Source organism: Oenanthe melanoleuca, chromosome 4A, assembly GCF_029582105.1.
Source record: "Oenanthe melanoleuca isolate GR-GAL-2019-014 chromosome 4A, OMel1.0, whole genome shotgun sequence".
In the NCBI taxonomy this organism is placed as follows: Eukaryota; Metazoa; Chordata; class Aves; order Passeriformes; family Muscicapidae; genus Oenanthe; species Oenanthe melanoleuca.
Window position 1 is genome coordinate 18,387,315 of NC_079338.1, and position 27,251 is coordinate 18,414,565.

The following is a 27,251-nucleotide window of genomic DNA, read 5'->3' on the forward strand; positions in this document are numbered from 1 at the left end:
TGGTACTTGGTGATTGTTTTCCTGTGATAGAGACATATTTATTATTCATTGCAATAATTACTGTGTAATATTTTATACTAAAAGTTGTTCACCTTGCACAATCAGGAAATGCTTAGGAAGTGGCTGATTTAACTGTTCTGTTTTTAACTCTGTACCAAATTATAGTGAGAGGTGTTTGGGTTTTAGGCTTGGAGCATCCAGCAGGTTTTCACCACTGCACTGGTCAGTGCATCCTCATGGAACTTGGAATGTCTTTTTCCAGAGGTTCTGTGCATAAGTTATTTATAAAATTGGAAGGATTTTTACCCAGATTTTCATTTCTCATGTGCTGTTTCCAAGGGGACTGTGTTTCAGGATTCTCCTAATGCTTTTATCACCCAGCTTCTCTGATCAAGAAAGTAATTTATTGCTGATTGCAGAACTCTTGAACTCAGTCTGGCAGCTGCAGTGTGAAACTTCTCTGATCCAGTCTCCTACTTACTTATTTACATATCATTCAGAATGATTTTCAGGGCTGTTTGAAAACCTCTTGACATTGCATTATCCGTGTTTCAAATCTTGTGGTGATTTGTTTTTTTCTCCCTTTTTGTTGCAGATAACAAACGAGTAACTTTGGAAAGGTCTCGTTCTCGACACAACGGAGCAATTGCAGCTGTATGATTCTTCTGATGCCAAAGAATTAATGAATTGTTTTATTTCCAATGAAATGGATGTGCTTTGGGAAGAGTTTATCATCCAAATTGGCAATGATCATAAAGGAATACTGGTATTGAGTACATGAGATGGTGTACAAATATGTAATTTTAAAGCTGTTGCTAAAAACATCCACATACTGTATCTTATTTCCCCAACTACCAAGATCTGTAAACAGTGTTAAACAGTAGGGTATATCTCTTATTTTCTTATGTTTTCTTTTTTTTCCCGCCCCTTTTGTTTAAGCTGGCAACTCACATGAAAGGAGTTGGGGATTTCTAGGTTATGTTTTATATGGGTAAGAAAATACAGTTTTGTTGAAAGAGTACAGCTGTGGATTCCATTTGCAGTTCTGATTTGAACATGAAAGGAAAAATAATAAAATTGTATGTTAATAAATTCAGAGATGAGCTGGTCTACATTATCAGAATCTTTTTTGTAACCATAAAAAAGCAACACATAGCCCCAGTCAGGTTGCTGAAAACCTTATCTCAGTGTAAAGCCTGGTGGATTCAGCTGTTTCAGCTGCCAGTAGGATACACCACATATCTACACTTTTGGTGATATGATGATGAGTAGTTACTTATCACTGCTAAAAAGAAAAAAAAAATTAAATAAAACAGAGCATAGAATTTTTCCAAAATGATATCAAGGGCAGGATATGTTTTTAACTGTATCTAAGGAGGGATTTTTCTAATTGTGCACTTATATATTCTTTATAAAAGTATTTGGGGGAAAGTATGATTGTCCTATTTTGATGATGCTAAAATACCTGTGTGTAGGTTTTTAGAGACAATGAAGTTTTTCAGAGCTGCCTCTGAGTTCTTTCCTCTGTTTCTCAGGTAAAATTCGTAGCAGGGTCTCCACTGGTGGATTTTAGTGCTGAGATTTTTGCAGCTACCAACACACTTCCTACCTGGAGCACTGCCTAGCAGTGACCAAGTCTGATTTTTGGGAAGCTCCTCCCATTGCTCTCTGTGTCCAGGCACTGCAGCTGCTCAGGTGAGCAGTCACTGTTTGTCCTGCCACTGTCCCTTTGTCCCCAGGGCAGTGCCCAGCCTGGCTGGGCTCACTGCAGCTCCAGTGCTCACCTGGATGGGATGGAGGACTTGAAGTGGAATTCCAGTGGAACTACTGCCTAAGTTGCTGAGCTCTGATGTTTTTAAAGAATCAGGATGCTCTGCAGTAGCTGGCACTTGTTCTCAGTTTATTAATGCTTATCACTGATTGGTGAAATTATTATGGATGCTTTTATTGCCTGGGTTTATGGGAACTTGGGGTTTTTTAGTGTCTGTAAAGGCTGTTTGGAAGGTGAGGTGTCACGTGGTGTCTGTGCACAAACTGCTTGTTCTGGGGCACTTTGCTCCTGGGGCAGTGGATCTTTGCACTACTGCTTGAGCCAAGCATCTTTGTACAGTGGATTCTTTTTGCTTCTCTGGTGAGATCCTCTTAAAACTAGTTTGGGATAAATTCTCACAATTACAAACTACATTACTGTAAGAAAAGATACAGCTCCTTTTCAATCTAGTATTGAATTTTAATTTTTTCTGTTTTTCAAAACTTGTCTTCAAAGAGTACAGGGGGTTTGCCCATAGCTGTAAACATAGGAATACCACTGAAGCCTAGTGAAATGCTTGCTGTCAACTAAATACAATCCCTAAACTTTGGGGGTTTTAGTAACACACTGAAGAGTTGGATGGTACTTCAGGAAAAAAAAAAAAAAAAAAAAAAAAAAAGGAAAAAAAAGCATGCAACAGGATTTTGTCTCCTTGTTTATCAGTAAGAGCTAGAAAGAATTCTGTCCTGTTTCCTGCAAGGTCAACATCAGCCTTGTATTGAAACATTGCATCTTTAAATGGAACTATTAAATTTCCAGTTCGAAAAATGTGCTTAATGTACAAAGCCAGTTTAAAGGATTAGGTTCATAATGTCTGTATAAATCAATAGTGTCTTAGAATTCAGATTTTGAAACTAGCATTTGCTGGGATTTACAAGCATTGGTATAATCTTTATATGTGAAAACTCAAAAGCTCTCCACAGAATCTTTATATGATAGCAGTAATTATTAGTGCACAAGTTTTTCATTTCCATGGGTTCTATTTTTTTGTTTTTGGAAAGCTCTGTGAATGCTGGCTACAGATTTTCAAGAACCAAATCTTAGGAAAAAAAAAAAAGGCAAATCCGAAATAACAACATCATCTGATGCTTCTATTTTACTACTATTTTTTTCATATTTGAAACATTTATATAATTTAATGGACATATCTGTTAGAACAAAAGTGTCTTTCAAAGGAAAACTAGTTTAGAAGATAATTTATGTAAATATAGGGTGCTCGTATTTATGAAGTCTAAAATATTTTCTGAAATTGATGCTGGTCACTTTGTCTTTTGATAGTTTTTCAGTCTATATTAAATTGCAGATATTTTTAATGTTTTTATTATTGATCTAATTTTCAGAGGTGTCACATGTTTATCTAGAAGTGTAGAAGAGTAGCACCTTTTTCAGAAATGCACTTGCCTTATTTTCTAATTTTAAAAAAAATGAAATATATCAGTTAAATTATATTTGTATTCAAAGTAATCCCAGAAAGAAAATCACTGGAGGGTTCATACATAAATTTCTTGCTAATTATGTTTCACTCTCTGTCCTCTGAGACATGATGTTGACAATATACCAGCACATCTGTTTGCATTCACTTCTTACCAGTTACAAGTACTGAGAGAGGTTTTTTTTTTTAATGATGTTACACTGTTTACATTTCTTAGTTTATTTAAGAGGAAGATAATTTTACCTTTGCAATGAATCAAAGCTCCAAATGTCATGGGAATGAGAAGTTTCAATCATGTACAAATGTACAAATCTGTGGCTGGACAGGTCAGAGATGGAAAGGCCCTGGGCTCCTTTAGCTCCAGTTTTGGGCAGTGCTGAGCAAACAGGTTCTGTCCTGTCTGTTTGTCTGTTCAGCAGGGATCCTTTCCCAGCATCCACTGGTTTTGTGTTCATCAAGTTATTTGGCTAAAACCAAAACAGAAGCAGTGCCTCCAGGGGCTTCCCAGGAACATTGGCATTTGTTCTGGTTTTAGTCAAAATGAGAGATCTGAAACGATCTGTTCTTGAGAACTGAGATCCAAGAGTGTTCCCATAGTTCCCTTCTGTAATATGCAAATAATCATATCTGTATATTTTTGCATTTTTGTGTGTGGTATATGTACTACCTCAGACAAATGCTGTAAAAAACCATCATATTTTCATGATTTCTATCCAAGCCACAATCCATTAGTGACCTACTTTGAATTCATCCCACAACACACCAAACTCTGAGAATCTGGCTGAGTTTGAGGTTTGGCTCTGGAAATCCTCCAATAGCTTTTGTTAAGGAAACTTTGCAGCTTGTGCATCCCTCAGGCAAGCCCTGCTTTGGTGGGTGCCTTTAGTCCCTGCTGCCCTGAGAATGATCTAGCTGGTCAATATTTCAAGCTGGTGATGGTTCTGTGGGAGCAAACTTCCCTCTGTGTGTAAATTGCTTTTTTTCCATTCAGCAAAGGCTTGGCTGAGTTCTACTTTGCTGTTTGCCTTCCAAGTGCTGCAAGGTGGGGCAGGACGAGTGCTGGGCAGTGTCCAGCCCACCTCTGATGTGCCATACTGTATTTGCAAGTTGAAACTCATTTTTCAAGAAGTGTTTGTGAGAAACCTCTTCTTCTGTGTCTCCACACACGCCCACGCATGCACACAAAATGTAAATAAAATAAAATTTTTTTTTTTTTTTTTTTTAAATGAAGAAATCAAAGCAGATGCAGCCAAATGCTTCAGGTGTCTCCAGGTCTCCTAGTGCTGCTTTTTGTGCCCCAGGGAGGGAGTTGTGTGAGCCTGTGCATCCTGCAGTCCTGCAAGCACCCCCTGATGTCACTGGGAGAGGGGAGAGGAGAAGGATTTGTTCTTGGAGTGCTTTTAGCACTGTTTGAGGTGATACATATGCCACAGAATGTGAACAATAACCTATTACAGTTCAGTCAGTCTGCTATCATGCACCATTTGATTTCCCTTTTGGAAGTCATAGGACTCCTGATGCCAAAAAAAAAAAAATTAAAAAAAAATAAAAATAAAAAAAAGGTGACAAAACTCATGCATTTCTATTTTTTAAACAGCTCTGTGTTTGTATGTAATGTTTAAAATAGGAATTTGATGAAATCACAGCCTGGCCATTGTTAATCCATGTATTCTGAAAACTGTAATAAAGATATACAGACCATGATTCTGGCAGATGCACCAATGTTTTACTTGATTATCATGAATATTTCCTATTGAGTACATCACCTCAAAGCCTGGGTTTGCTGTATAAAATTGTCATGCTGAAATTACATTCCATTTTAGCTTACTGTCATTTTATGGATTTCTGTCTTTTTTTTCTCTGAGGTGTCAATTCTGTTTGACTTGAGTTAGGGGAACAAGGTGCCTTTTCCTTTGAAGGAGGACTTTAAAAAACAAATAATCCAAAAAAGTATATAACTAAAAACCCCCAACATTAAATCATGGTAATACCATTTAATTTTTACAAAAATAGCAATAAAAGGGAACCAATTAACAAATCCCATGGGTCCATCTTTATTTTAAGAGGCTGGATTTCAGTATAGAATTTTTAAGCAGACATATAGTCAGACAGCTATTGCTGATGTTTTCCAAATTATTTAATTCATTCTCAAAATGGTCTTATCAGAACAGAAACGTGACAGACTCTTCCTTCAAAACTGTTAATGATGGATGTCACCAAACAGACTGAGCTGCACAACAGTGTAGAGAGATAGCTCTGAATTTACTCAGAATTCTGACTGGGTATAACCCTAATGAATATGAGCAGCCATGCTGATACAACTCTCCTTAAGTAATTTTTTCTATGTGGAAAAGATGTGCCCAGGGATGGTCAAAGGCACCATATAAATTTTTATATCTAAAATTCCCCCAAACCTTCTGCAACTGCCCATATAAATATTAAATTTTATATAAGCTTTGATTCTTGAAGCATTATTAATTGTGGGGTTTTTAAAATAATGTTAATATCGCTTGTATGGGTTTATTAAAATTGTCATTTCTTTCTTTAGCATCCTTTGCATGCTGATAGAGCATTTGTTGCTTTATGACATTAATGGTTTCATCTCATGATTACCTAAAAGTGGCTGATTCCCTGCCTTTGAATACTCATAATGTGAAACTTAAAAGTACAAACTTAATTGTGGTTTCAGGTGGTTAAAAATCATTTCATAAGTTCTTTTTCACCAAACTGGGCATGGATTCTGTTTGGGAGGAAACATTTCCAAGTATCTCCAAGTTCCTGTGGATTTACCCGGGCACAATGGAAGTGTCTTTTGAATCATCCCCATTATGTTTGCAGCTAACAGCAGTGCAGTCATTCACAACAGCATCACCTAATTATTACTTTATGATAATACCCAGCTCAGCTGGGTATTTAAAGCACACGCTGTAGAAAAGAGCTCTCTCTGTTCAGGAGAGTGGGAGACAAGCATCTGACTTTTGAATAGTGAGGGATCAACAAAAGGAGGGAGTGGGGTGGTGATAATCAGCTGTCAGTCTGAGCTCTCAATCATGCTGGCAAAAATATCCCCAGGAACTTCATGATTTGCACATTTGGAAATGTTGGAATAACATACAGTGCCAGAAAGGACAGGAAGAAATGATGAAGAACAAAGTACTCACAAAACTGTGTTACAGAGAGATTTCTGGAAGCTGGAGTTTCACAAAGTAGTGAAAACACAAAAATGCCTGGAAGAGAAAACACCTGGTGGCACAGAGAGAACAAATGCTGCATTAAGGAGGGAGCAGAACCATGTCCAGAGAGCCAGAACCATGTCCAGAATGACAGATCCATGTCCAGAGAGCCAGAACCATGTCCAGAGTGACAGATCCATGTCCAGAGAGCCAGAACCGTGTCCAGAGTGACAAATCCATGTCCAGAATGACAGATCCATGTCCAGAGTGACAGCTCCATGTCCATGAAGGTTTCCATGTCCATAGTGACAAATCCATGTCCATGAAGGTTTCCATGACCAGAGTTCCAGAACCATGTCCAGAGAGACAGCTCCATGTCCATGAAGGTTTCCATGACCAGAGTGCCAGCTCCATGTCCAGAGAGACAGCTCCATGTCCATGAAGGTTTCCACGTCCAGAGTGACAGCTCCATGTCCAGAGTGACAGCTCCATGTCCATCAGGGTGTCCTGCACAGCCCAGAGGTGCCCGTGGGGAGGGAGAGGTCAGGGTTCATCCCCTCACTCAGCCACAACCTCCTTCCAAATGTCCAAATTGCCTTTTCCAAATGGTAACCATTCTTCTCTTGCCTGCTGAGGTTTGGTGGCCACCCTCAGCACTGCACTGACAAAATCCAGTGCAAAATTTCCCTGCACAATTCAGACAGAAGTGCCCATCTCTAAAGTGGAGTTATCACCAAGGAACTGCAACAAGCACAGAAAACAAATTTCTCCAATGCAATACTTTACAACAGGTAAAGCTGAAGTTAACTTAAAGGATGTTTCTTAATTAGAAGGTGGAATTAGATACCTCATTTTTAATAACCTGAAATCAGAAGAAGCAGCTTTGGCCCTGCAATAGTTGTGTATTTATTGCAAGACTCCCATGCTGGAGTGAGGGCTCAGTGCTCTTTGCACTTGGAGCTGTTCCAGAATGTGATAGTCATAAACTGGAGTAGACACAACTTACAGGAGGGGACAAGAACATAACTGTGCTTAATAATCCAGGAGAAATGATTTCAGGTGCTTCTGGGGGCTTTTTGCACCTGCCCTTGTATTTTCTTCCTAAATCATTTCATTTTGGTAATCTGACTTTTACAGCAGCAGCCATTTAAAGAAGCACTAAATCACAGGCAGTATAATCCCTTTTGCACAAAGGAACAATTTTAAAAGGACAAACTTCATTTTTCTGCATTTCAGTGAACTTTATCAGGTGAGTGTTGTCTTTTGCCATTCATTTGTGTTTGCCCTGAGCTCACCATGTGTTTTGCCCTGTAAAATCTGGATTTTCCTGATTCCTGGATTTGGCAAAGGACAGACACAGCAGATAAAAGGTCTCTTGATGTGTTTCCCTGTGTGGCCCAACAAGTGATTCAGACTTGCAGCTACTTATCTGTGAGCCACACAGGCTCCAGTCTGAGGGTCAAGCTTGGCTTCCTGGGAGGCAAAATTTAAAACACCAAATGCAAAGTAAAGAGAGCCTGGAGGGCAAAAAAATGCATCTGTTGAGCTCCAGCTCTGATGTCTTGGTCTGGTTGGACTGTCAGAGAATTTTGGCCTTTGAATAAAACCTATTTATGCATTTTATTAAGATATCTGGTAGAAAAGTTATCCAGGTTTTACTTTAGGTATTGCAAGCTGTGAGGATTATTCCCTACTCAGGTTTTTGCTGTTGCTCACTAATTTCCCCATTGCTGGCATTCAGCCTGAGCAGACTGATGAACCCTTGCAAAGGTGAGGTGATCAGGGAGGTGGGAACTGAGGAGATGAGCAGGGGAAGCTTTTAAGTAAATTCTTCTGTAAAGCAAAACTATATTTTTACATGTAATTCCTTGTATAATCAAGGAAGCAAATTATATAGACCAGATCTTGATCATGAAGATGTTTTCCATGCAAAGTATGCTACTCTTCCTACATTAATATCCTGTTTGCTCCTAATGAAGGCAGAGCCTGCAATTTTTGTTACAATCCAGTACCAACACAGTCATCATTTTCTTTTCATTTTGATTTTCATCAGATTTCTTTCATGGGGGATCATGGCAGGTGCCTGACTTTAGAAGGGAGCAGGTGTGAAAGATCAGGTATAATCTGGTGCCTGATTTAAACCAAAAGGTTTCTGTTGAAATTAATTTTTTTTTCACCTATGAATCCAATTTTCCTTCCCCTGTGTGTTTTGCCCACTGCTCTTTCAGTTGGTTTGTGTCTCTCCACTCCATTTCAGGGGCTGCCCTTTGCAGAGCAGAAAATTGAGGTTCTCAGTGGATGTTTTCCAACTGGAGAGGCAAGGAGTGTCCAGCAGAAGAGGTGGGAGAATTTTCTAAAGACACAAAATTCAGCAAATGAAGGAGGGAGAGCAGATCCTCCCAGGCAGGGGAAGCCCTGGGGGCCAGGGGGTGATGCTGAAACTTCCTTCACTTCTCTCTGCTCCTCTTGGCTGAGCCCCCCACCTGAACAAATCCTGAACTCTGGATCCTCCTCCATCCTCCTTCCTCTGCCTCTTTCTCTGCAAGCTCTCCTGCAGTGTAAGTGCTTTTTTCTTCCTCCAGAATCATTTTGTGTGAGTTGTTTCCAGTGGGGAGGAAGAGTTTGGTGAGCCCCTCTTGAGGAGGCAGCAGTGGCCAGGGAGAGGCTGGCAGGGGTGTCAGTGTTCGTTGGTGCAGCATGCTAGGGATGGAAATTTGGGTCCTGGATGTGAGGATTCCCCTGTGCAGGGTAAATGTGTGTGCAGAGTGTGCTGCCCTGCCAGGGACAAGGTGCATCCACCCTGCTGCAGGGGTTTGTGCTGCTCAGAAAATGTAAATACATCAGTCTGTAGCTGCCCAGCAGCCTGGGATGGGAATAATTCCTTTGGCCCAAATTCATTTTTACAGTGGTGGGATTAAAATCCAACCTGTTGAGTGTTGGTTTTGTCTGCCTGGCTGAATGTCCTTCCCAGAAAAGCACCTGAGAAATGAAGAAATGAATCTCATTGTGGCAGAGTTAAACATCTCTAAATCTGGCCTGACACCTAAAGCTGGGCCCAGCCTTTCTGCAAGGCAGCACCACAAACCCCCAGCACAGAGGCTGATTAGGAACTTCCCATAGAGCTGGGAGCTGCTTGCAATTTAGAGTGGGATGCTGAAAAGTGTAAACACTATTTGCATTTTGTTATGAATGTTTTGCATAACTTTAAGGATGTTTGCTTTATCCCCAAGTGGGTCTGTTTTGAGCCCATAATGTACTGTGAAGTTCCAGGAACAGAAAAATTTGTTGAGCACAAACAGGCCAGTATCACAGCAAACATAAGGGTGTTCAAGCAAAGAGTGTTCTGCATCAAAAATGGGTATATATTTGCATTTTTGATGCAAAAAGCTATTTAATCAGCACTGCAAATGGAGCCCATAGCTGAGGCAGTGCAGAATTCTATGAAATTGAAAAGTTCTGTGTAATTTCTGAAAAACAAAGTATTTTGTACAGCTCTAACTATAGCTAATATTTAAACCAATTTAATCATCAGTGAACCAACATGGCAGAAGCACCCTGAGCTTCTTTATCACTGTAAGTTCCTCATGCCCCTAGCTCTGTGCAGTGGGCTTTTAAAAAAAATTAAATTAAACATTTATCCTATTGAATTGCTAGGAAAAGAAAGATTGAGATCAGAATTTTAAACATCCCCATTTCAGGTGTGCTGGTTTTAGTTCTCAGTTTTGAGGGAGTTGCACTGGGGCAACCTCAGCACAAGGTTCCTCTGGAAAGCCAGAGCTGAAGTTTTCCATCCCAGTTAAGTTCTAGAGCTTGCTGTGGAATTGCACTCTGTGATTGCTCCCCTGAGCTGATTTAGAACTCCAGGATTTCATTCCCAAAATCCTGACTATTGAAAGCACTGTTTTATCCAGAATGAGTTCTGTTTTCTGGTACTTGGGAGTCACCATAAATTGGTGCTCTGGGTTGGAAAAGGGAGTGGCCTCCACCCCAAAGCAGCTTTTAATCCAGTTAATTGTTACCATCAACTCTTAATTGTTATGCAGTAATAAGATATATCATATAATTTATTTCCCTTGCAATCCTCCTTGCTTATGTTGATTTTTATTTTGTGAACAAGTGTCTCCACTATCAGATTCCACCTTAGTCTTACCAGACTGATTGGAAATGATTTTAAAAAAACAATGTTTTTTAAAAAACAATGATTTTATCCCCAGTGTCAAGCTCATCTCTCTGGGCTGAGGAGGTGGAACAGGGCTGTGGAAACTGGCCAGGACTCCTCTTGCAGCTGGGTGATAACAGACACAAAGAATTTCTTGCTTGGAGTTGGAAAAAGTTTTTAAAATCTCCATTTTTGAAGATGAGTTTATAAAGACCCTAAATTTCCATATAGAACCAGAGGAAATGTGATTTTAAGTCAGTAGAGTGGTTGGTCTTTTTTTTTTTTCTGCACTGGCATTATTAAATTAAAAGGAGATCCTTCTTTCACAGAGTAAGAGAGAACTGCTTTTTCCTTCTATAAACAGAATTTCTTGTGTCAAAGGCTTAGGATGTTTTGTAAATACTATAACTGTGTTAATACACTTTGAGTTCTGTGTTGTGGTTGCATTCCCAGACAATGCCATTAGCCTGACCAGGGAATCTGTCAGATGTCAGGACCTTGTCTGTAAGGTATTTCCACTCTTAAGTGTAGTGCAGAATGTCACTGTCACTCCAATTAGTGCAGCTGATTGGAATTAAATTGGTTTTATTTGACATACTGCAATATTTTGCTTCGAGCCAGACATTTTGTACACCAGGCAGCAACAGCACATGATAACAACAGACATTAAGGCTGGTGGCAGACAGGGCCTCTAAGAATTGTCAAAGAAATCAACTTTCTAATTTTTGCAGTGTTTCAGCTCTATTGCAGCAGCACTGACAGATCTTTGGACAATACAGGGATGTGAACCACACACAGTGTGCTCCTGGTTTGCTGGGCAGTAATATTAATTTACTTTGCCAAGTAAAGACATTCATTTTTAGCACTTCACTCATTTGTCATTGTGCATTATTTGCCTAGGAAACAGAGAGATGAAATTTAAGTAAGATTCTTAATGTTAGTCCCCCTCTTCTTAAGTGGCTTCTGAACTGGGCTTGGAAGGTTTGGAATCCCAAGGTGGAGCAGTTCTTCCTGCAGGGATTATCGGTTTAAATTTTCATCCCAGAATCACAGAATATTCTGGGTTGGAAGGGACCCACAGAGATCATCAGCTCCTGACCCTCCAGGGACCCCAGGAATCCACCCTGTGCCCCAGAGGATTCAGGTAAGGGATTCCTTTGTTCAGGGCTGAGGGTGCAGGGACAGAACCTGAGCCCTGCTCAGGTGATGCTTGGCCTGATCTTCACCCCCTCTGCACTCAAATGTGCCCTGGGTGCCCTGGGGGAAATATCCAGGGAGGAATTTGAGACCCCAGTGGTTTGCAGAGACATCTGTGATCTCCTTTGCAGGAGAAGTTAAAGTGTGAGTGGCCTGGAGACTGAATTTCTGTGCTGCCTGCATTCTTGGCCATGCAAATGAAACAAAGGGTGTGCTGGGAGGGCACTGGGATGGAATGGCAGAGGAGGAGGAGCCTGTTCTATATAAATAACCCTTCCTCTGTCTGCCTGCCAGCCAAGCATCCTCCACTAGACTCACCCAGAAACACCCGTGTAAGCCTGACTTAACCTTTTACTCCTGCAGAATTGGCACCAGGGCTCAGCTCATCCAGCTGGGCTTGGTGGGTGCAGAAGCAGCAGGAGGGAGCAATTGCTGCAGCACAGAAACTCCTCAGCCAGGTAACACAGCCTTTCCTCCCACATGCACCAGTGTAACTGCACTGCTATGGGCCAATGTCAGATTTCCATCTGTGGGATTCCTTGGGATCCCTTCCAGGCACAAAGCTGGGTCCCATTTCCATTACAGAGAGCTTCAGGAATTCCTTGGTAGCAGAAAATGTTCTGGAGTAGGATGGTAACAAACAGTTTGAGGGATGTGGGAAAAGGAGGGTATTACATACTGAGAATATTTATGTAGAAAAATAATCCCAGAAAAAGCACCTTTCTATGTCTTGAATGTCACAAGAGGAATTTTTCAGAGGATGCATTGCAATCTCTTTAAATGATTCCTGGTCTATTATTTATTACACTGGCATTTGGGGAATTATTATTTTTGTTTCCACTTGTTGTGGCTTTCAAAACATGATGGTAGCATTCACATTTTCAATCAATAACATGACATTCTCAGGCATCATTTCTCTGGGATCCAGTGATGGCCAGAATTTCAACCATCATCTTGAAATATCAGCACAGGACTGCTCAGCCAAGTGAAGCATCACTTCCCTTTCCTCTGCTCCAGTCCTTTAGGAGACTTGGCTCAAATTAGGACCCAGAGAAGGTTCTCATAGTTCAAAGTTAGTTTTAATAAATTCCTGAAAAGAACAGAAAAAGATCCTACAAGCTGCAGAGCTTTTTCTCCCCATGAGACAACTCTTGCTGCTGTATTTATTTGGGACTAACTGTTGCTAAAATTAACTAGAAAATTGAAAGTGGGGATGGAATATTCTCAGTCTGGCAGGACAGTACAGACTATAAAAGCTTTCTAGGCACTTTTAAGTGCACAGAAAAGGCTTTTCCATGCAGACCCTGAGCCCTGGTGTGTCTGAGCCCTGCTCCAGCAGCAGCTCACACTGAGAGCAGCCAGGGCTGGGCTTGGGGCTTGCAGAGGTTTTTTTTTGCACTCCATTTCACCAGGGTGAGGTTGAGCAGAGGCCAGGGAAGGGCAGGGGCTGGGGAGCACTGGGGGATATTTGCACAGCACACTGCAGCCTCTGCTGCTCCAAGGGAAATATAAAATTGTTTAATGGTGCCAGGAGACTCCAGTGAAAGTGAGAAATGCAAGGCAGACAAGCAATCATCCCTCTGGGAGCAGCAGGGGCTCCCTGCCCAGTGGAGCCCGGGAATGGGAGGTTCTGGCTTCTGTAGGTCCCTCCAGCCAGGAGGGTGTGAGCTGGAGGAACCAGCAGGAGCACAGGGAGATGGGAGCACAGAGCCCTGCTCCATGCAGCTGCTGCACAGCTTTTACTGCAAGTGATATGTGGATGGAGCAGAGCTGCAGCAGGAGCTGCTGTAACAGGGGTGATATATCCTGCAGATAAACACAACAAAATGTGCTGCAGAAAACATGCAGGGGCTCTGGGATGTTATGCTGTAGCTTTATGGACTTTTCAAATGAATATGTATTAAATCTAGCATATTAAATATATGTCTAATTACCTGTATTTTTAGTGGCTGTTGACAGAATTTATTCCAGCAGCTCTATTTACTCATGTATGAGAGGAGAGACTCTATTATCCACTCCTTGCAAAGTCTACATCTGTTTTTGTTCCATTCTGCTGCCATGGAGCTTTAGCACAGTGAGCAGGAGTTACTTCATTCTGTCAGAACACATAATCATCCCAGGTTAATTCAGAACTTCCCTTCTTTCTCCCAGCATTTCCCTTTTCCATCCATTGCTCCCTTTGTTTTGGGTCACTGGGCCAGGCTCTGTCTCCTTATCAGAGTTTCACAGTTCACACTCTGAAACCCTCCAGTTCTTAACAGATGTTGCAGGCAGGAGATATTTAACCACTGCTGCTGCACAGGTAAACACAGCCCTCCTGGCAGAAGGTGAAGAATTGCTTTCCCAAATAGAAATGACACAGGGAGATGTTTTACTAAGGCTCATCTTACAATTATCTGAGGTTTAGAGAATCTACAGTGTCCCTTTGCATTGTTTGCCTTCAGCTGTCCCTGGGATTTCAGTCCCACTGCCTTTAGAGGCTCTGAGCAGATGCACCAAATAACTGATATTGCTCTAAATGCTGCACTGGGCAGAGCTCAGTATCAGGCTCTCCTGGTCATCAGTCTGAACAGAATTAAGGTGACAATAAAGTGCTGACCTTTTGGTCTAACACAGACTTTATCCAGCTGGGATATCACCCACATTAGTCAATAGGAAGTGATGAAGAGAAGGATATATTAAAACTTAAATTCCTTGTGAGTTTAGGAGCCTAATCCTGGTCTGAGGTTTGAGATCTTAGATCAGAATCTTGGAGTTGAATTGCTGTGTCTTATGTCTCAATAATCATCATTGTTTTCTCTTAATGCACATCTAAAGAAAGATGTATTTCTGCTTCCTGCTATCTCCTTTCATACAATTTGTGGCCCTTTTTTTTTCAGGCTGGGAAAATAATCTTCCCAGAAGCAGGAGACAGCATCATCCTGGCTCAGTGTTAGCATTCCTCAGAGTACTCCAGGCTCATGCTCATGTTCCCCACTCCATGGAATATATTTATTCAACACCTTTTTTTTTTTTTTTCCCTTGCTGCAAAATGTACAGACAATCCTTTCAACTGCTGAACTTCTGTATTACAAGAGGCCCCAGCTAACTGCTTTTACTCTGGCAAGCTGCTGTGCTTGCTGAGTTTCCTGCAGAGCATGATAATGCATGTAAAGCATGGCCAGGAAAAGCCCACTGGGAAGTGCTGCATCCCAGGGACACACAGCAGAGTGGCTTTGGATGTGTGTGATGCCTGTGCTGAGCATCCCAGCCCAGAAAGAGGCAGCCTTGTGAGGATGAGGAAATGCAGAATTTTACACACTGCAGACACCCCAGTGATCACCAGTGCTTTTGATGATAGATAGAATAAAAGTTTGGATTTTAAGTATATGAGCCAGGACAGATTGCACTTCTGCAGTCAGAGAAAACAAAGCTGATGCCATGGTGGCAGTGCTGTGTCTGCTCCATAAATAATCTGGAATTGTTCAAGGCCAGGTTGGGTGGAGATTTCAGCAGCCTGGAGTAGTGGAAGGTGGGTCCATGAAAGGGGGGTTGGATTAGGGGATCTTTAGGGTCTCTGCCAACCCCACCCTTTCGTGATTCCAGGAATGTCAAACTACTCTGGCACCTTTCACTTTTGCCATCTAGGAGAAAAAAGTGAAATTTAACTACATTTCTTGAACTTCTCCTCTTTCCCTGACTTTTGCCATCCATGGAAAATGGATGGAGGGAAAAAAAAAAGGATTTACTGTTTGTCCTGAGTAAAGGAGAGCAGGGCCATACTTTGCTCACTGTCCATTTCCCAGCTCTGTGCCTATTGTTCCATTAAATCTTTAATGCAAAAGCTTCATATGCTTATCTGCCTGATTAAGTATACACTATCTTCTTTCATCTTCATCATTAAACTGACAGTAATTACACCAAATTGAATGCATGACCTCTAAGTGTTTGCCCCAGCAAGTTACCAGAGGAGGACTGGTTATACTTGAATCCACTTTCATCAAAGTCACCAAGATTTAGTTCCCCCAATACAGAGACAGCGATTCACATCAGAAAAAGGTGCAGATAATTGCCATTTATTACCTGCAATACAAATCAGTATTTGGCTGGGTTGGCATGAAAAATAACCAGCACTCAGTGGAGCGAGGGGTGGTGACCCAGCAGCTAATGAAGCATCCAAATGAAACCTGCAGAAAGGATTGACTTTCAAAGTCAATGAAATGGACAAGAAAAATGTGAAATGGTAAATATTTTATATATTTTCGAGGATTAACACTAGTTAGTTTTCTTTTTTATTTTTTAAATTTGCTCTTGTTATTTCAGTCCTGCAGAATGGGCTCACCTAAACCCAAACATTTTTGTGGGAAAGTGTAGCATGTGGAGAAAGCTTTAAAATATTATTCAAATAGAGAGCTCTTCTACTTTTCTGCCTCTGTCAGATCCCAAGTGTGAGACAGAGCTGGGTGAGGTCAGACACTCCTGCTGCTGGAATCTGCCCCAGCTTTGACAGGCTGAGGCATCACTGCAGGAAAACCTCAGTCTGCAAGGAAATGGACTCAGACCCTGTTTGTTTTTAGCACAACAAACAGGAAGAAATGTCACTGCTCAGGTAACTGGTTACATTTGTATTTAACATTTTGACCTAGATGTAATTGGCTCTAATTAATCACTAATTAATTTCAATTTAATTGTGCATGGGAACTAGTAAAGTGCTGTTCTTTCAAATATTTCTCTGATAGAGCAGCTTTTATTGGAATTATTCCACAGAAGCTATGGTGGCACAGGTCAGTTTCTAGACTACTTTTCAAGAAAACAAAGGAATTAAAGTTTATTGGCTTTATGGCTTTATCTGGAAACTATTTCTATGAGCTGTTGCAAAAGTTTTGTTTGCTGCATGGCAATTTACTGCTTTAGTTCCTAACTTGCATCAGTTGGCACATAATGAGATCAAGTGAGAGCTCAGCCTTAAGCTGTCTGTCTGTCAGCATATTATCTGCTCTGCCATGGAATAGGAGCTAGCAGAGCAGCTTGGATAAATCAGCTTTTGCAGTTGTCATTTCCTGCTATGTGGGGACTTTGTGGCAGAAATACATTGTCTAGATTAGGCATGGATTGATAGCTGTGCTCTCCAGGAATGATGAAGAAATACCAGAGATGATCATTATCCACAGAGGCAGCTTCTTCCAGCCAGTCACTGCTTCACCTTCCCTGGGAACAACTTTTCTCCTTCTCCTTCCACAGAGCTGAGCTCGTGTGAGAGGCAGTGAAAAATTCCATCTGTGAGTGGCTCTGCTGAGCTCTGCATGGCTGGACACAGCTCCTCACAGCTTTAGGGGAACAGGAAGGAAACCCCAGATTTCATTCAGCAAGAGGCAGAAGGAATAGATATAAGGAATAAATAAGAGAATAAAATTCAGTCTCTGCAAAGCAGAGTAAGATGCTGAATGTCACAGGACTGGAGCAAAGTTTAGAATTGGAATGTAAAATATTGTACAAATCTCAGCCCCAGTTTCAATCCCAGTGCATATCAGAGCAAATCCAGGCTGCTGCAGTGTAAATGGTGGCAGTCCCACACAGAGGAGAGTGGACACCTCTCATTGTCTGTGGTTGGTTGTGGCAGAGCTGCTCAGGGTGCAGGAGCAGTGCCTGGCTCAGAACAGCAGCCACAGGTAACACTGGCCAGGAATGCTGTGAGCCAGGCTCTCTTCTGAATTTTCATGCCTTTTCTACTTCAACACTTCATTCCTTGTAGAAAACACAGAGAAAAAAATCCATTAAAATACTTTGCTCTTAACTTTGAAGGTGTTTCACACTGGCACTTTCTGTTTTATCTTGATCCATCAGACCTAATGTTGTAATGTCTCCCTTTCCAGCTGTCCTGCCTTTGAACATGTGTCTGAAGAGCTGGAATTAAAGAATTCCTGTTCTTTGACCTCCTAGTGAAGGCAGCAAAGAGCACTGATGAGTTTGTCTGCAGTGAAATGTGCTGATGGTGAGTATGTATTAGTTACTAATGCTGTGTATATTTTATTACACCAATAATTACATGGAAGTCTGCACCCACCTCTCCATATTCTGTTTTCACACCTCTGGGACCAGAAATGCTGGATGGGCACAGTCCCTGTTCTTCAGAGCACTGGCTCAGGTAAAAACAATTCTTACACACAGAGCAGTGACTCCAAGGAAAATCTGATTTCATAGCTGTCCATAAGAGTCCTTTGATTTGAAATGCTGGTTTTCCATGTGAGATAACTGAAGCATGAATATTTCCACCATGATAAAGATGAATCAGCTTTCCCCAGGAGCATCTCCCAGACCCACTGCAGTCTGTCAATCCAGGGCTTTGCTAAGCTCAGCCTGCCAAAGTGTGATCTGGTTCTGAGATGTGCCATGTGGGCACTGAGATTAAACCTTCTAACTTATCACTTACAAATTAAGCTGGGATTCAACATCAGAGGCATCAAAGTGTTTTCTGCCCATATCACAAACTGAAGAGATTTTTATAGTATTCTTACAAGGCACAAATATAAGAATCAAATCAAGCAAAAATTGTAAAGAAGAAATGGAAGAAATTAAATAAAATGCTGTAGGAGCTGAAATTGAAGTGCAGGGATTTGGTAGGAGCCTCTTTTGTACTTGAGGAAGAATGAGATAAACACAGTCTGGCAGCATGTGTGGCAATGTGCTGAGAAAAACAGAGCAGGTGATCTCTAACTCAGGATGAGAAGATTCCTGACCCCATTGCTTCAAATGCTTGTTGTTCACAGTCCAGGAGCTGTTGTTATTTCTGTCATGCAGATGTGAATCAGGTAAAGTCTCCCTTCAATTCATTACTGCATTTTCACTGCTCACCTGGGAGCACCTGGGAAGCTGAACTCCCACCTGGAGGCCCCAAATTTGCAGATTCTGCCCCAGGTGTCAGGATTTAAACACAGCTTTAACACCAGGTAAATGGGAAGAGTTCTGGCCCCAGTTACCACCTTAATGCTGCTGTTGGACTCGATGTGGTCACAGAATTCTTTCTTCTCATTGCAGTCTGAAAGAGGATTTTCTGTTTGTTTATCTAATTTCCACCAAGCCTTTGAAAGGAAGGAAACATATGGATGTTATATATATATTAATTATTTCTCTCCAAATAAAGTGCAGCTACCTGTGGACTCAACAAAGCAGCTGTTGAAAGATCACACTAATTTTTGAACAAGGAAAACAAAACATAATTTCAGGATCTTTGTCAAGTCAGCAACATCTGTGTTTAATGCAGCAATCAGGCAGCACTTTCCTTTTGCTAAAGTGCAGGACTCAGTTTAAACCTTTGGGATTTCAGACTAATCAAATTAAAGATCAAGCCAGGGACTGATGCTTCAAAGATGGATGCTGATGTAATTTTTTTTAGCAGAATGTCATTGCAGCTGGGAGGAAGCAGAGAGACCCCCTGGTCCTTTTTCTGCAATCCTGCCTAAGTGACACTGAAACAATGCTCAGACATTGCTGACAGACTCTTTTAGCAGTTTTGGGGGGATTTGTCACACTTCTGCATTTTGCATTTACCTCTCTGGCAATCAGTGAGCTTGGGTGCTCCAAAGGATGAACTTTAGCAATGGCCACTTTTACAACTGCATATTCAGCACAAAATAAATGCCAGCACACAGCAAAAATGGATCTGGTTTCTATAGGAATGGCAGAGATAGCATGTGCTTGCTAATTATTTTAATTTTCATGCACTTATGCTGCATTTTCCCATTCCCACCCTACTGAAGATGGTCATGATGCCATCGTGGTGTAGGTGAGAAAATGGACAAATAAAAAGAAGAGTTAAAATATTCTTCAGGTACAGAATCATGTTTATCAGTTCAGCAGCTGCTTTCATAGGAAATGTTCCTTTTATTTGCTTGTTGTTAAACAACATTTAAATATTGTTTAAAATTCTTTACACCCCTCCTATACTGCTGGAACATTATTGCAAATGAATCAAAGAATTCACTTTGCTGGCATTTAGTTTAAGTCTTTTTCTTTCAACTAAAAGAAATGTCTTAAGCAAGCTGCTTGCCACCTACAGAAGAGTTTGTACTATGTAAAGGTTACATTGAAAATAAATAAAATCTCAAATGCAAACTCATTCAGGCTGTGATTTTTCTCCTCAGCATCCCAGCCCCTCGCTGTGCATTCCAATATGCAGCCAAAATGTGTTTATTCCCAGCCTGGTGCTGGGGATCATTTCAAGCCCATTAGGTCAGACCTGGAGAGGGATTGTTCAGAACTCCTGAAACTCCTAAGAAAAAATTACTATTTTGGTCACACTGAGACTTCTGCCTCTCCCCCTTCCCATCTGTTTTTCAGTGTCTGGATGCTCAAACATCCCCGTGGGAAGGTGCTGAAGGAGCTGCTCATCATGGGGTGGTGACTCAGAGGAGCAAATGTCTGGGGAAAGCTCACTGTGCACCTCCAGGCACCAGGGCAGGGACATTTCTGGAAGGTTTGCTCTCCCAGGAACATTTCTGGAAGGTTTTCATTCCCCAGGAACATTTCTGGAAGGTTTGCACTCCCAGGAACATTTCTGGAAGGTTTTCATTCCCCAGGAACATTTCTGGAAGGTTTGCTCTCCCAGGAACATTTCTGGAAGGTTTGCACTCCCAGGAACATTTCTGGAAGGTTTTCACTCCCCAGGAACATTTCTGGAAGGTTTGCACTCCCCAGGGCTGTTTCTGGAAGGTTTGCACTCCCCAGGAACATTTCTGGAAGGTTTGCTCTCCCAGGAACATTTCTGGAAGGTTTGCACTCCTCAGGAACATTTCTGGAAGGTTTTCATTCCCCAGGAACATTTCTGGAATGTTTTCATTCCCAGGAACATTTCTGGAAGGTTTTCATTCCCAGGAACATTTCTGGAATGTTTTCATTCCCAGGAACATTTCTGGAAGGTTTGCACTCCTCATCCCTCATTCCTTCCCAAGCACAGCTCCAGATCCTGGAGGTTTTTCTTCCAGAACTCAGTTTGAATGAGCAGAGTTTAGCACAATTTTGTTAAGATTCCCTTGTAATAAACAATTCTGCTGCTTGTGGAAATAGGATGTTATTTCTAATGGGCAGGAGGAGATGATCCACAAGGATTTTTTGGTTTTCTGCTAAGATTCCCAAAGTCTGAAATGGGTTTGTGTTGCTGAAAACACCATTTGAATTTTACCTTTTGTCTTAAAGATCACAAAGAGCAAACTTTCTTCTGAGCATTCATCAAGTGCTATGGTTCAGGGTTTTTTCATTCATAACAGGAAGCAGAATGTTTGGAGGCCATTCTTAAAACTGAAATAATGTTAAATAATAACTACAGAAATACCTCCAAAGGGGGTAACCTCAGGATGGAATTATTTTTTAATTATACAGGTTAAGTAAAATTCCATATTTGACTCAAATATGAAAGAATTCACAATTTTATATACAATATGACAGCTGTAATCACAAATATACAGACTCAGCTGTCAATCTTGGGCACAGAACTGTTCAAACGTTTTTCTGACAAGCCCAGTCCTTTGCAGATAAAGCAATTCCCTGAAAACAGGAATGCTTATTTTGTTTTACCAATTAAATCAAGCTAAAGCAAATGTTGTAGATATATATATTTTTACTTGAATGTTGACAATGTTTAAATATTTGTTTTTCAGAAGGTATTTTGGTTCATCCAGATTTCTCTGTGCTTTTTATTTTGTTTTGTGATCTATTTGAATATTGTAGAATTATCTCTTGAATATTAATCTGGAAACCTTTTAATGGCTCCACATTATTAAGATTTTGAGATTTCTCTCAGATTTCCATCCATTTTTTCAAAATGCAAAAATGATATTGAATTCCATTCTAACCAAAGTAAATATTAACTGGAATTTTTCCATTTTGCCAGTAAACTCAATCAATATGTGCTATAACCTCGTTAACACATTCAGAATTTAATTTTGTACACACAACAAACACCACCTTGAACAATAGTTTTGAAGTTTTTTGTGCAAGTACTTTAAGACTTTGGTTGCCCAGATAAAAATTAAGTTACAAAATTCTGATAATCACAGACCAGAACTGTGTAAAACCATTTAGATATGATCTCAGCTGCTTGCCACAATTTGATTTAGTAAATATCAAATGCAAACCTAAAATTTCTTTAGGATCTGACATCTTGTCAATACAAACTCATCCCAGCTTGTGATGGCAAGGCTGGGTTTGCTCACAAAATGCATTTTTCTGTTCTGATAATAAACTGCTGCTCACTGGAAAGTGCTGGAATCTTACAGAGAAGAATTTGAGCAGAAGGCAATTTCTATGCAGCTAAATGGGAAATCATAATGTTTGTGCTACATAAACCAAGCTTATTTCACAGCACAGAAAAAAAAAAAAAAATCAAGTGAAAACCATGATATACTGAGTCACTGAAGTGAATCAATCTTTAAGAAAGCCTAAGGTGTTAATTTTACAAAATCTGCCTAAATATTTTCTGTGCAGAACTTGTTTTTATATGTAGTGTATAGATGGTGGCCGTTCTCTCTCAGAATAAAAATTTCTTTTCTTTTAATTCCTGGGTTGTGGGGATGTTTTAAAGTCAGTTTTTCAGCACACAAAGACAGCAAGGAAAGCAGAGCTTTGCTTAGAAAGTTCTGTCCAAGGTGCCTCACCCAGCCTTGGAGATGTCCAAGATGCATCACCCAACCTTTCCTTGACACAAAAAAAACCTGCAGAGAAATGAGGAGGGAAGAGAGAAAAACAGCATTTAAAAATAGAGAAAAACAGTATTGAAAAGAGAGAAAAAGCAGCATGGAGAAAGAGAGAAAAACAGCATTTAAAAAGAGAGGAAAAGCAACATTTAAAGAGAGAGAAAAGCAGCATTGAAAAGAGAGAAAAAACAGCATGGAGAAAGAGAGAAAAAGAGCATTTAAAAAGAGAGGAAAAGCAATATTTAAAGAGAGAGAAAAGCAGCATTGAAAAGTTCCTCCCATTGAAAGCTCTGAGTGTGATTACCTGAGTTTCAGCATAAATTAGTCCCTGTGGAAAGCACACCAGAGGAGCTGTTTAAAGCAGATTTTCTCCATCAGGAGGAAGATTGAACTCTTAGCTGGGCAGAGCAGAGCATGAGTGTCCCATTCCACAGGGTCAGGGATCAGCAATGGGGAGCTCCTGGCCCAGGCTCAGGACTAAACTGCTCTCCTGAAAGGGAAAAGTTTCACTCCTGCAAATTTGGAATTTTTTCAGTGTAGATCTGATGAGAGTCTTTTTCATTTTCATTGAAGTATCAGGGAGGTTCCTGTGTGTTTTCAGAGAAATGGTGACTTGCAGAAACACTCTGTGCTCCCTGGGCTCTGTTTCTTGTCTGCCTTTAAAACTGAGCTCAGCAGAGCTGAGAAAGTCACTGCCTGTGGCAGAATTTGGCCCAGAACACAAAATTCTCATCTGCTGTGGTGGAGAGCAAGGTAGACATTTACTCAAGTCTATAACTTTAGATGTGGGTTGTTTTTTTTTTTTTTTTTTTAGGCCTTGGTAATAATTTTGGTGTTTTACAAATGTTTTGTATTAAATGAGATTACAGGGAAAAAAAATCCATTCTAATTCAATCAAATTAGATGTAATTAGATTTTGTATTAATTTTTTCAGCATCAAATTTATTACCTTTAGGAGGATTTGTAATATAGTATAAATTGTAGTTTGTAATAAGGGGTTGCAGTAACAGTGAAATGAGTTTTTATTTTATTAGAGTTTACAATTATGAGAGTGATTCATTTCTCCTTTAAAGAAGATTTGTTCCTTTACTTGACAAGTCAGTGTTTATGAACAAAACTTGTAAATTTAGTTACCATCACACCACTCTCAAAATCAATAAATGCAGATTTTTATTATGAGCAGTATTTGGGCTATTTTTAGCCTTATGACACAGAAAAGAAAGAGAAAATTGAGATTTGGTTTGCTCCTTTCTGCTTGGCTGGAGGAAGTAGAAATTCTGTCTGTTCCCAAGAGCATTGAGCAGCAGAAAAATTCCCTTTGTTGGGGAAATCTCCCTTTGTAGCCAGATTTTCAGGCTGCAGGGGCAGAAGCAGCAGCAGTGGCTGTGCTGGTGTGCTGTGGCTCAGGGTTCAGCTCAAGCTGGGGCTCCAAACATCCTCTGCAGCTCAGACAGATGTGAAGCCCCAGCAGCCTGTGTGCTGCCCTGGGTGCCAGTAAATGTGACTTTGCTGTGCTGGAGCTGAGCACTCAGACCCCTCCTGAGGAGTCCTGGCTCCTTCTTCTTAACCAAGCTTTGTTCTCTTCTTGCTGAGCACTCTGTGTTTTCTTTCCTCACACTTCACCTGTGCTGTCCTCTCCCATTTTTTGGGATCTTCCAGGATCCTCCAGTGAATCAGAGCCTCTGTTTTTCCTTTCTTCTGCTGCCTCCCCTGCACAATCTGTCCTTTGCCATTGCCAATATTCCCTTTTCCATCTTCCATGCTGGCACTGCTGGCACAGCCCAGGCTCTCAGGGAGGGTGGATTCCCAGTGAGCTCCCTGCCTTATTTCTAGAACAACAACGAGTTTTTTTCACCAGTTTTCCCTTGTAGAACTCACCATAAAACACTCTCAAGATTGGATTCATCAGTTCTTGCCAGGCCACAAATTACTGCAGATGAATAATGGATGTTCCCCAGTCCCAGGTCTGCCTCTCCTGGCCCTGCTGAGCCTCCCCAGCTGCTGCTGAAAAGCAAAGAGCCACCAAGGTGCTGTGAGTGGCACAAATTCATCATCCACCCCTCCATTCCAGGGATGCCTTGCATTTTTGAAACCATTTTCATTCCTTTTGGAGCCTGGAGACTGCTGAAGTAATAACAGCTTACCCTAGGAGCAGATTTCTTAGTAAACACTGTACCTCTGTGAAAAAATAGCTATTATTGTGTTCCAAAGGAAGCCAAGGAGACAGGTTTATTGGATTTGCTTTTTTTTGGTTGGGCTTTATTTTTTTTTAGTTGATTGGTTGGGATTTTTTTGTTTTTTGGTTTTATTTTGTTGGGTTTTTTGAGTTTTGTTTGTTTGTTTGGGATTTTTAAATTCCAAATACTTGTTTTTTCATTAAAATAAATAGAATTTGGGGGCATTTTACTCCACCCATTCCAGCACAAATGAGAGTGATTTGCCTTCTCTGGGTAGCTGTCACTAGAGATGGGTTTTTGTGAGCACAGCTTGCATCCCTGGATCTCACAGCCAAAATTACAGCCTACTGAGCAGAACTCTCACCTGTGCTTTAAAAGCCACAGATCTTGGTAAGGAGGAAGCTCAAGGCTTATTTTGGAACTCCTGTCTGTGTCCTCCCCTGCAGCTGAAAGGACTCACTGTCACTAGAACTGCAGATCTAAGAAAAGCTTTTCTATTTTGATACCTCCACAGCTGAACACAGATCTGGGAATTTTATGCATTGGGGATACTTATGCTACATGTAAAAATAGGTGAAACTGAGTCAATGTTATGGAAAAAAAAATGATATTTTGTCTATAAATATTAGTGGAAGAGTTTAAATATTTGGTTTCACACTGCTCAAGCTAGTCCATGCAGTCTCCAAAACCAGTGTTAAAGTAGTCAATGAATTTTAGCCAGCCATAATCAGGTTTCTCTTCTCACCTAATTGGGCAACCCCAAATTTCTTCCCCAAACTTCAATATTGGTCTGCAAAGGGAGAGGCAGCAGCCCTGCAGTGACATTAATACAATAAATAATAATTGGTATCACCAGCAGTGCCAGCTGATCCCTGCACAGCTCGTGGTGCTCTGCATGTTCAACCCTTCACAGAAATCAAACAACCTGCAAATCAAACACAAATCAAACTGCAAATCAAACACAAATCAAACTGCAAATCAAACCCAAATCAACAGCTGCAATTGAGAAGGAATCCTGCAGATCCCAGAGAAAAATCAGCAAGGGTTTGTCAGCAATTAAGTGCCAGCTGTCCTCTAGATTTACTGATGAAGAAACTCTTTGGTGGTGATACCAAAATCAATTCTCTGTATTTACTAAATTAAAAAAAAAAAAAAAAAATTGAATTATATTTTCTTGACAAGAAATGCAAGTTATTTCTTCTTGCAGAAGGTGCTCACAGCCAGGCTGCTGAGGAGCCAGTGTGATCTCCTGGGTGTCTGTGGGTGTCTGAGTGTGCAGATAAAAAGTCCTGCCAGTGTGGTGCTGTGTAGACCTTAATTACAAGATGCCTTTGACACCTCTGATCAGCTGGGAGAATTCATATATTAAGTCTAAGTACTGCAGGTATTCCACACCAAAGCCCCATAATCTTGTTAATTCAATAAAATGTCTTTCAGTATGAGGCAGCTCCAAGTGATCTTCTGCACAGATCTATTCCTGGTTACAATAAAAAGCAGAGAAGGTTTTATAGAACTAAAATGGATAAAAGGCACTTCCTTTGCTTGCAGTTTGATTATTTGGAAAGCCTAGAAAAAGATTTCAGGTGGCCTAAATCTTGAGAAGTCTGGGGAATCTTGGATTCTTTTGAAGAACCTTCAATCCTTTTGATTTGGAAGCCAATGTGTATTTTCTTCCTATTGGTCATTATTGTTTTAGGAGAATGTTGGAGACCTGTTACAGCTGGAGTTGGGAGTTATTGCAAGGTTAGAGCAACATGCATATATTGGATGTTTAATGGAGAACCAAAAAATGAATTAAATTACAGGGCTTCTTGTGAGTTCTTGTCTATCAACCCAGAAAATAATTTCAACCTGTCAGGGAAAAATGAAAACTGGAGTCCTACTCAACAAGGTGCAAAATTGTTGCTTAATGTAATAGTAAATAAGCTTATTTTGCACTGTTATTCAGGATGACTGATTTGCACTGCTATTTAGAATGATGGTTTCAGTGCAAATGAAATATTTTTCAATTTCAGAAAAAAAAACCAATCCAAGTATATTTTTGGTCCTGTATGCATATAAAATATCTGGGTGAGTACCTGGGTGCAGTGCTCCTCACAACTTCCCACTGTGCCCAGCTTGGGAAATGGAACTGAAACAGAGACACTCCCACTGAACTTGCTCCTGGGAAAGCAATTTTCCATCAGAAAATGCAGATTTCACAGAATCAGTTAAGGATTTCTCAGGTTGTTTCCAGGGGAGGAATTTTTTAACTAAAAAAGCAGATAGCACAGAACAGGGGGAGGATTTTGATTTTGTTGAGAATGCACGAGTGCTGATATTTGCAGGAGGACTCAAGGAGCTCGTTCCCTGATGTTCTTTCATTTTCTTTGCACCAAGACAGAAAACTCTGGGAGAGTTTTGTTCAGTTTCCTGTTTTGTTCAGACATTGTTCAGTTTCCTGTTTTGTAACAGAATTCGATTAATTTATCACTTATTTATATAGAACTCATTATTTATCTTCATCTTTGTTTAGCTCCTGCAAATATGTGTTCCTCTCATTTCATTCAACACTTTTATGTAAATGACATGACATTTTTCCTTTTCCTGCTCTGAATTAGTGAAGATTTTCTCAAGTGCTTTTGTCTTAAATGTAT

At 40.6% G+C, this 27,251-nt stretch overlaps 1 protein-coding gene across 1 annotated transcript in view; it reads left to right on the plus strand.

The window, feature by feature from the left end:
• The window catches only part of DIAPH2 (diaphanous related formin 2), a 164,022-nt gene extending 159,076 nt beyond the window's left edge, over nucleotides 1-4,946 (plus strand). Inside the window, exon 28 of the mRNA XM_056491013.1 lies at nucleotides 596-4,946. Within this exon, the coding sequence (XP_056346988.1) occupies nucleotides 596-660 (65 nt within the window). The 3' untranslated portion in view covers nucleotides 661-4,946. The remainder of the gene's footprint in view (nucleotides 1-595) is intronic.
• The last annotated feature ends 22,305 nt before the right edge of the window (nucleotides 4,947-27,251 follow it).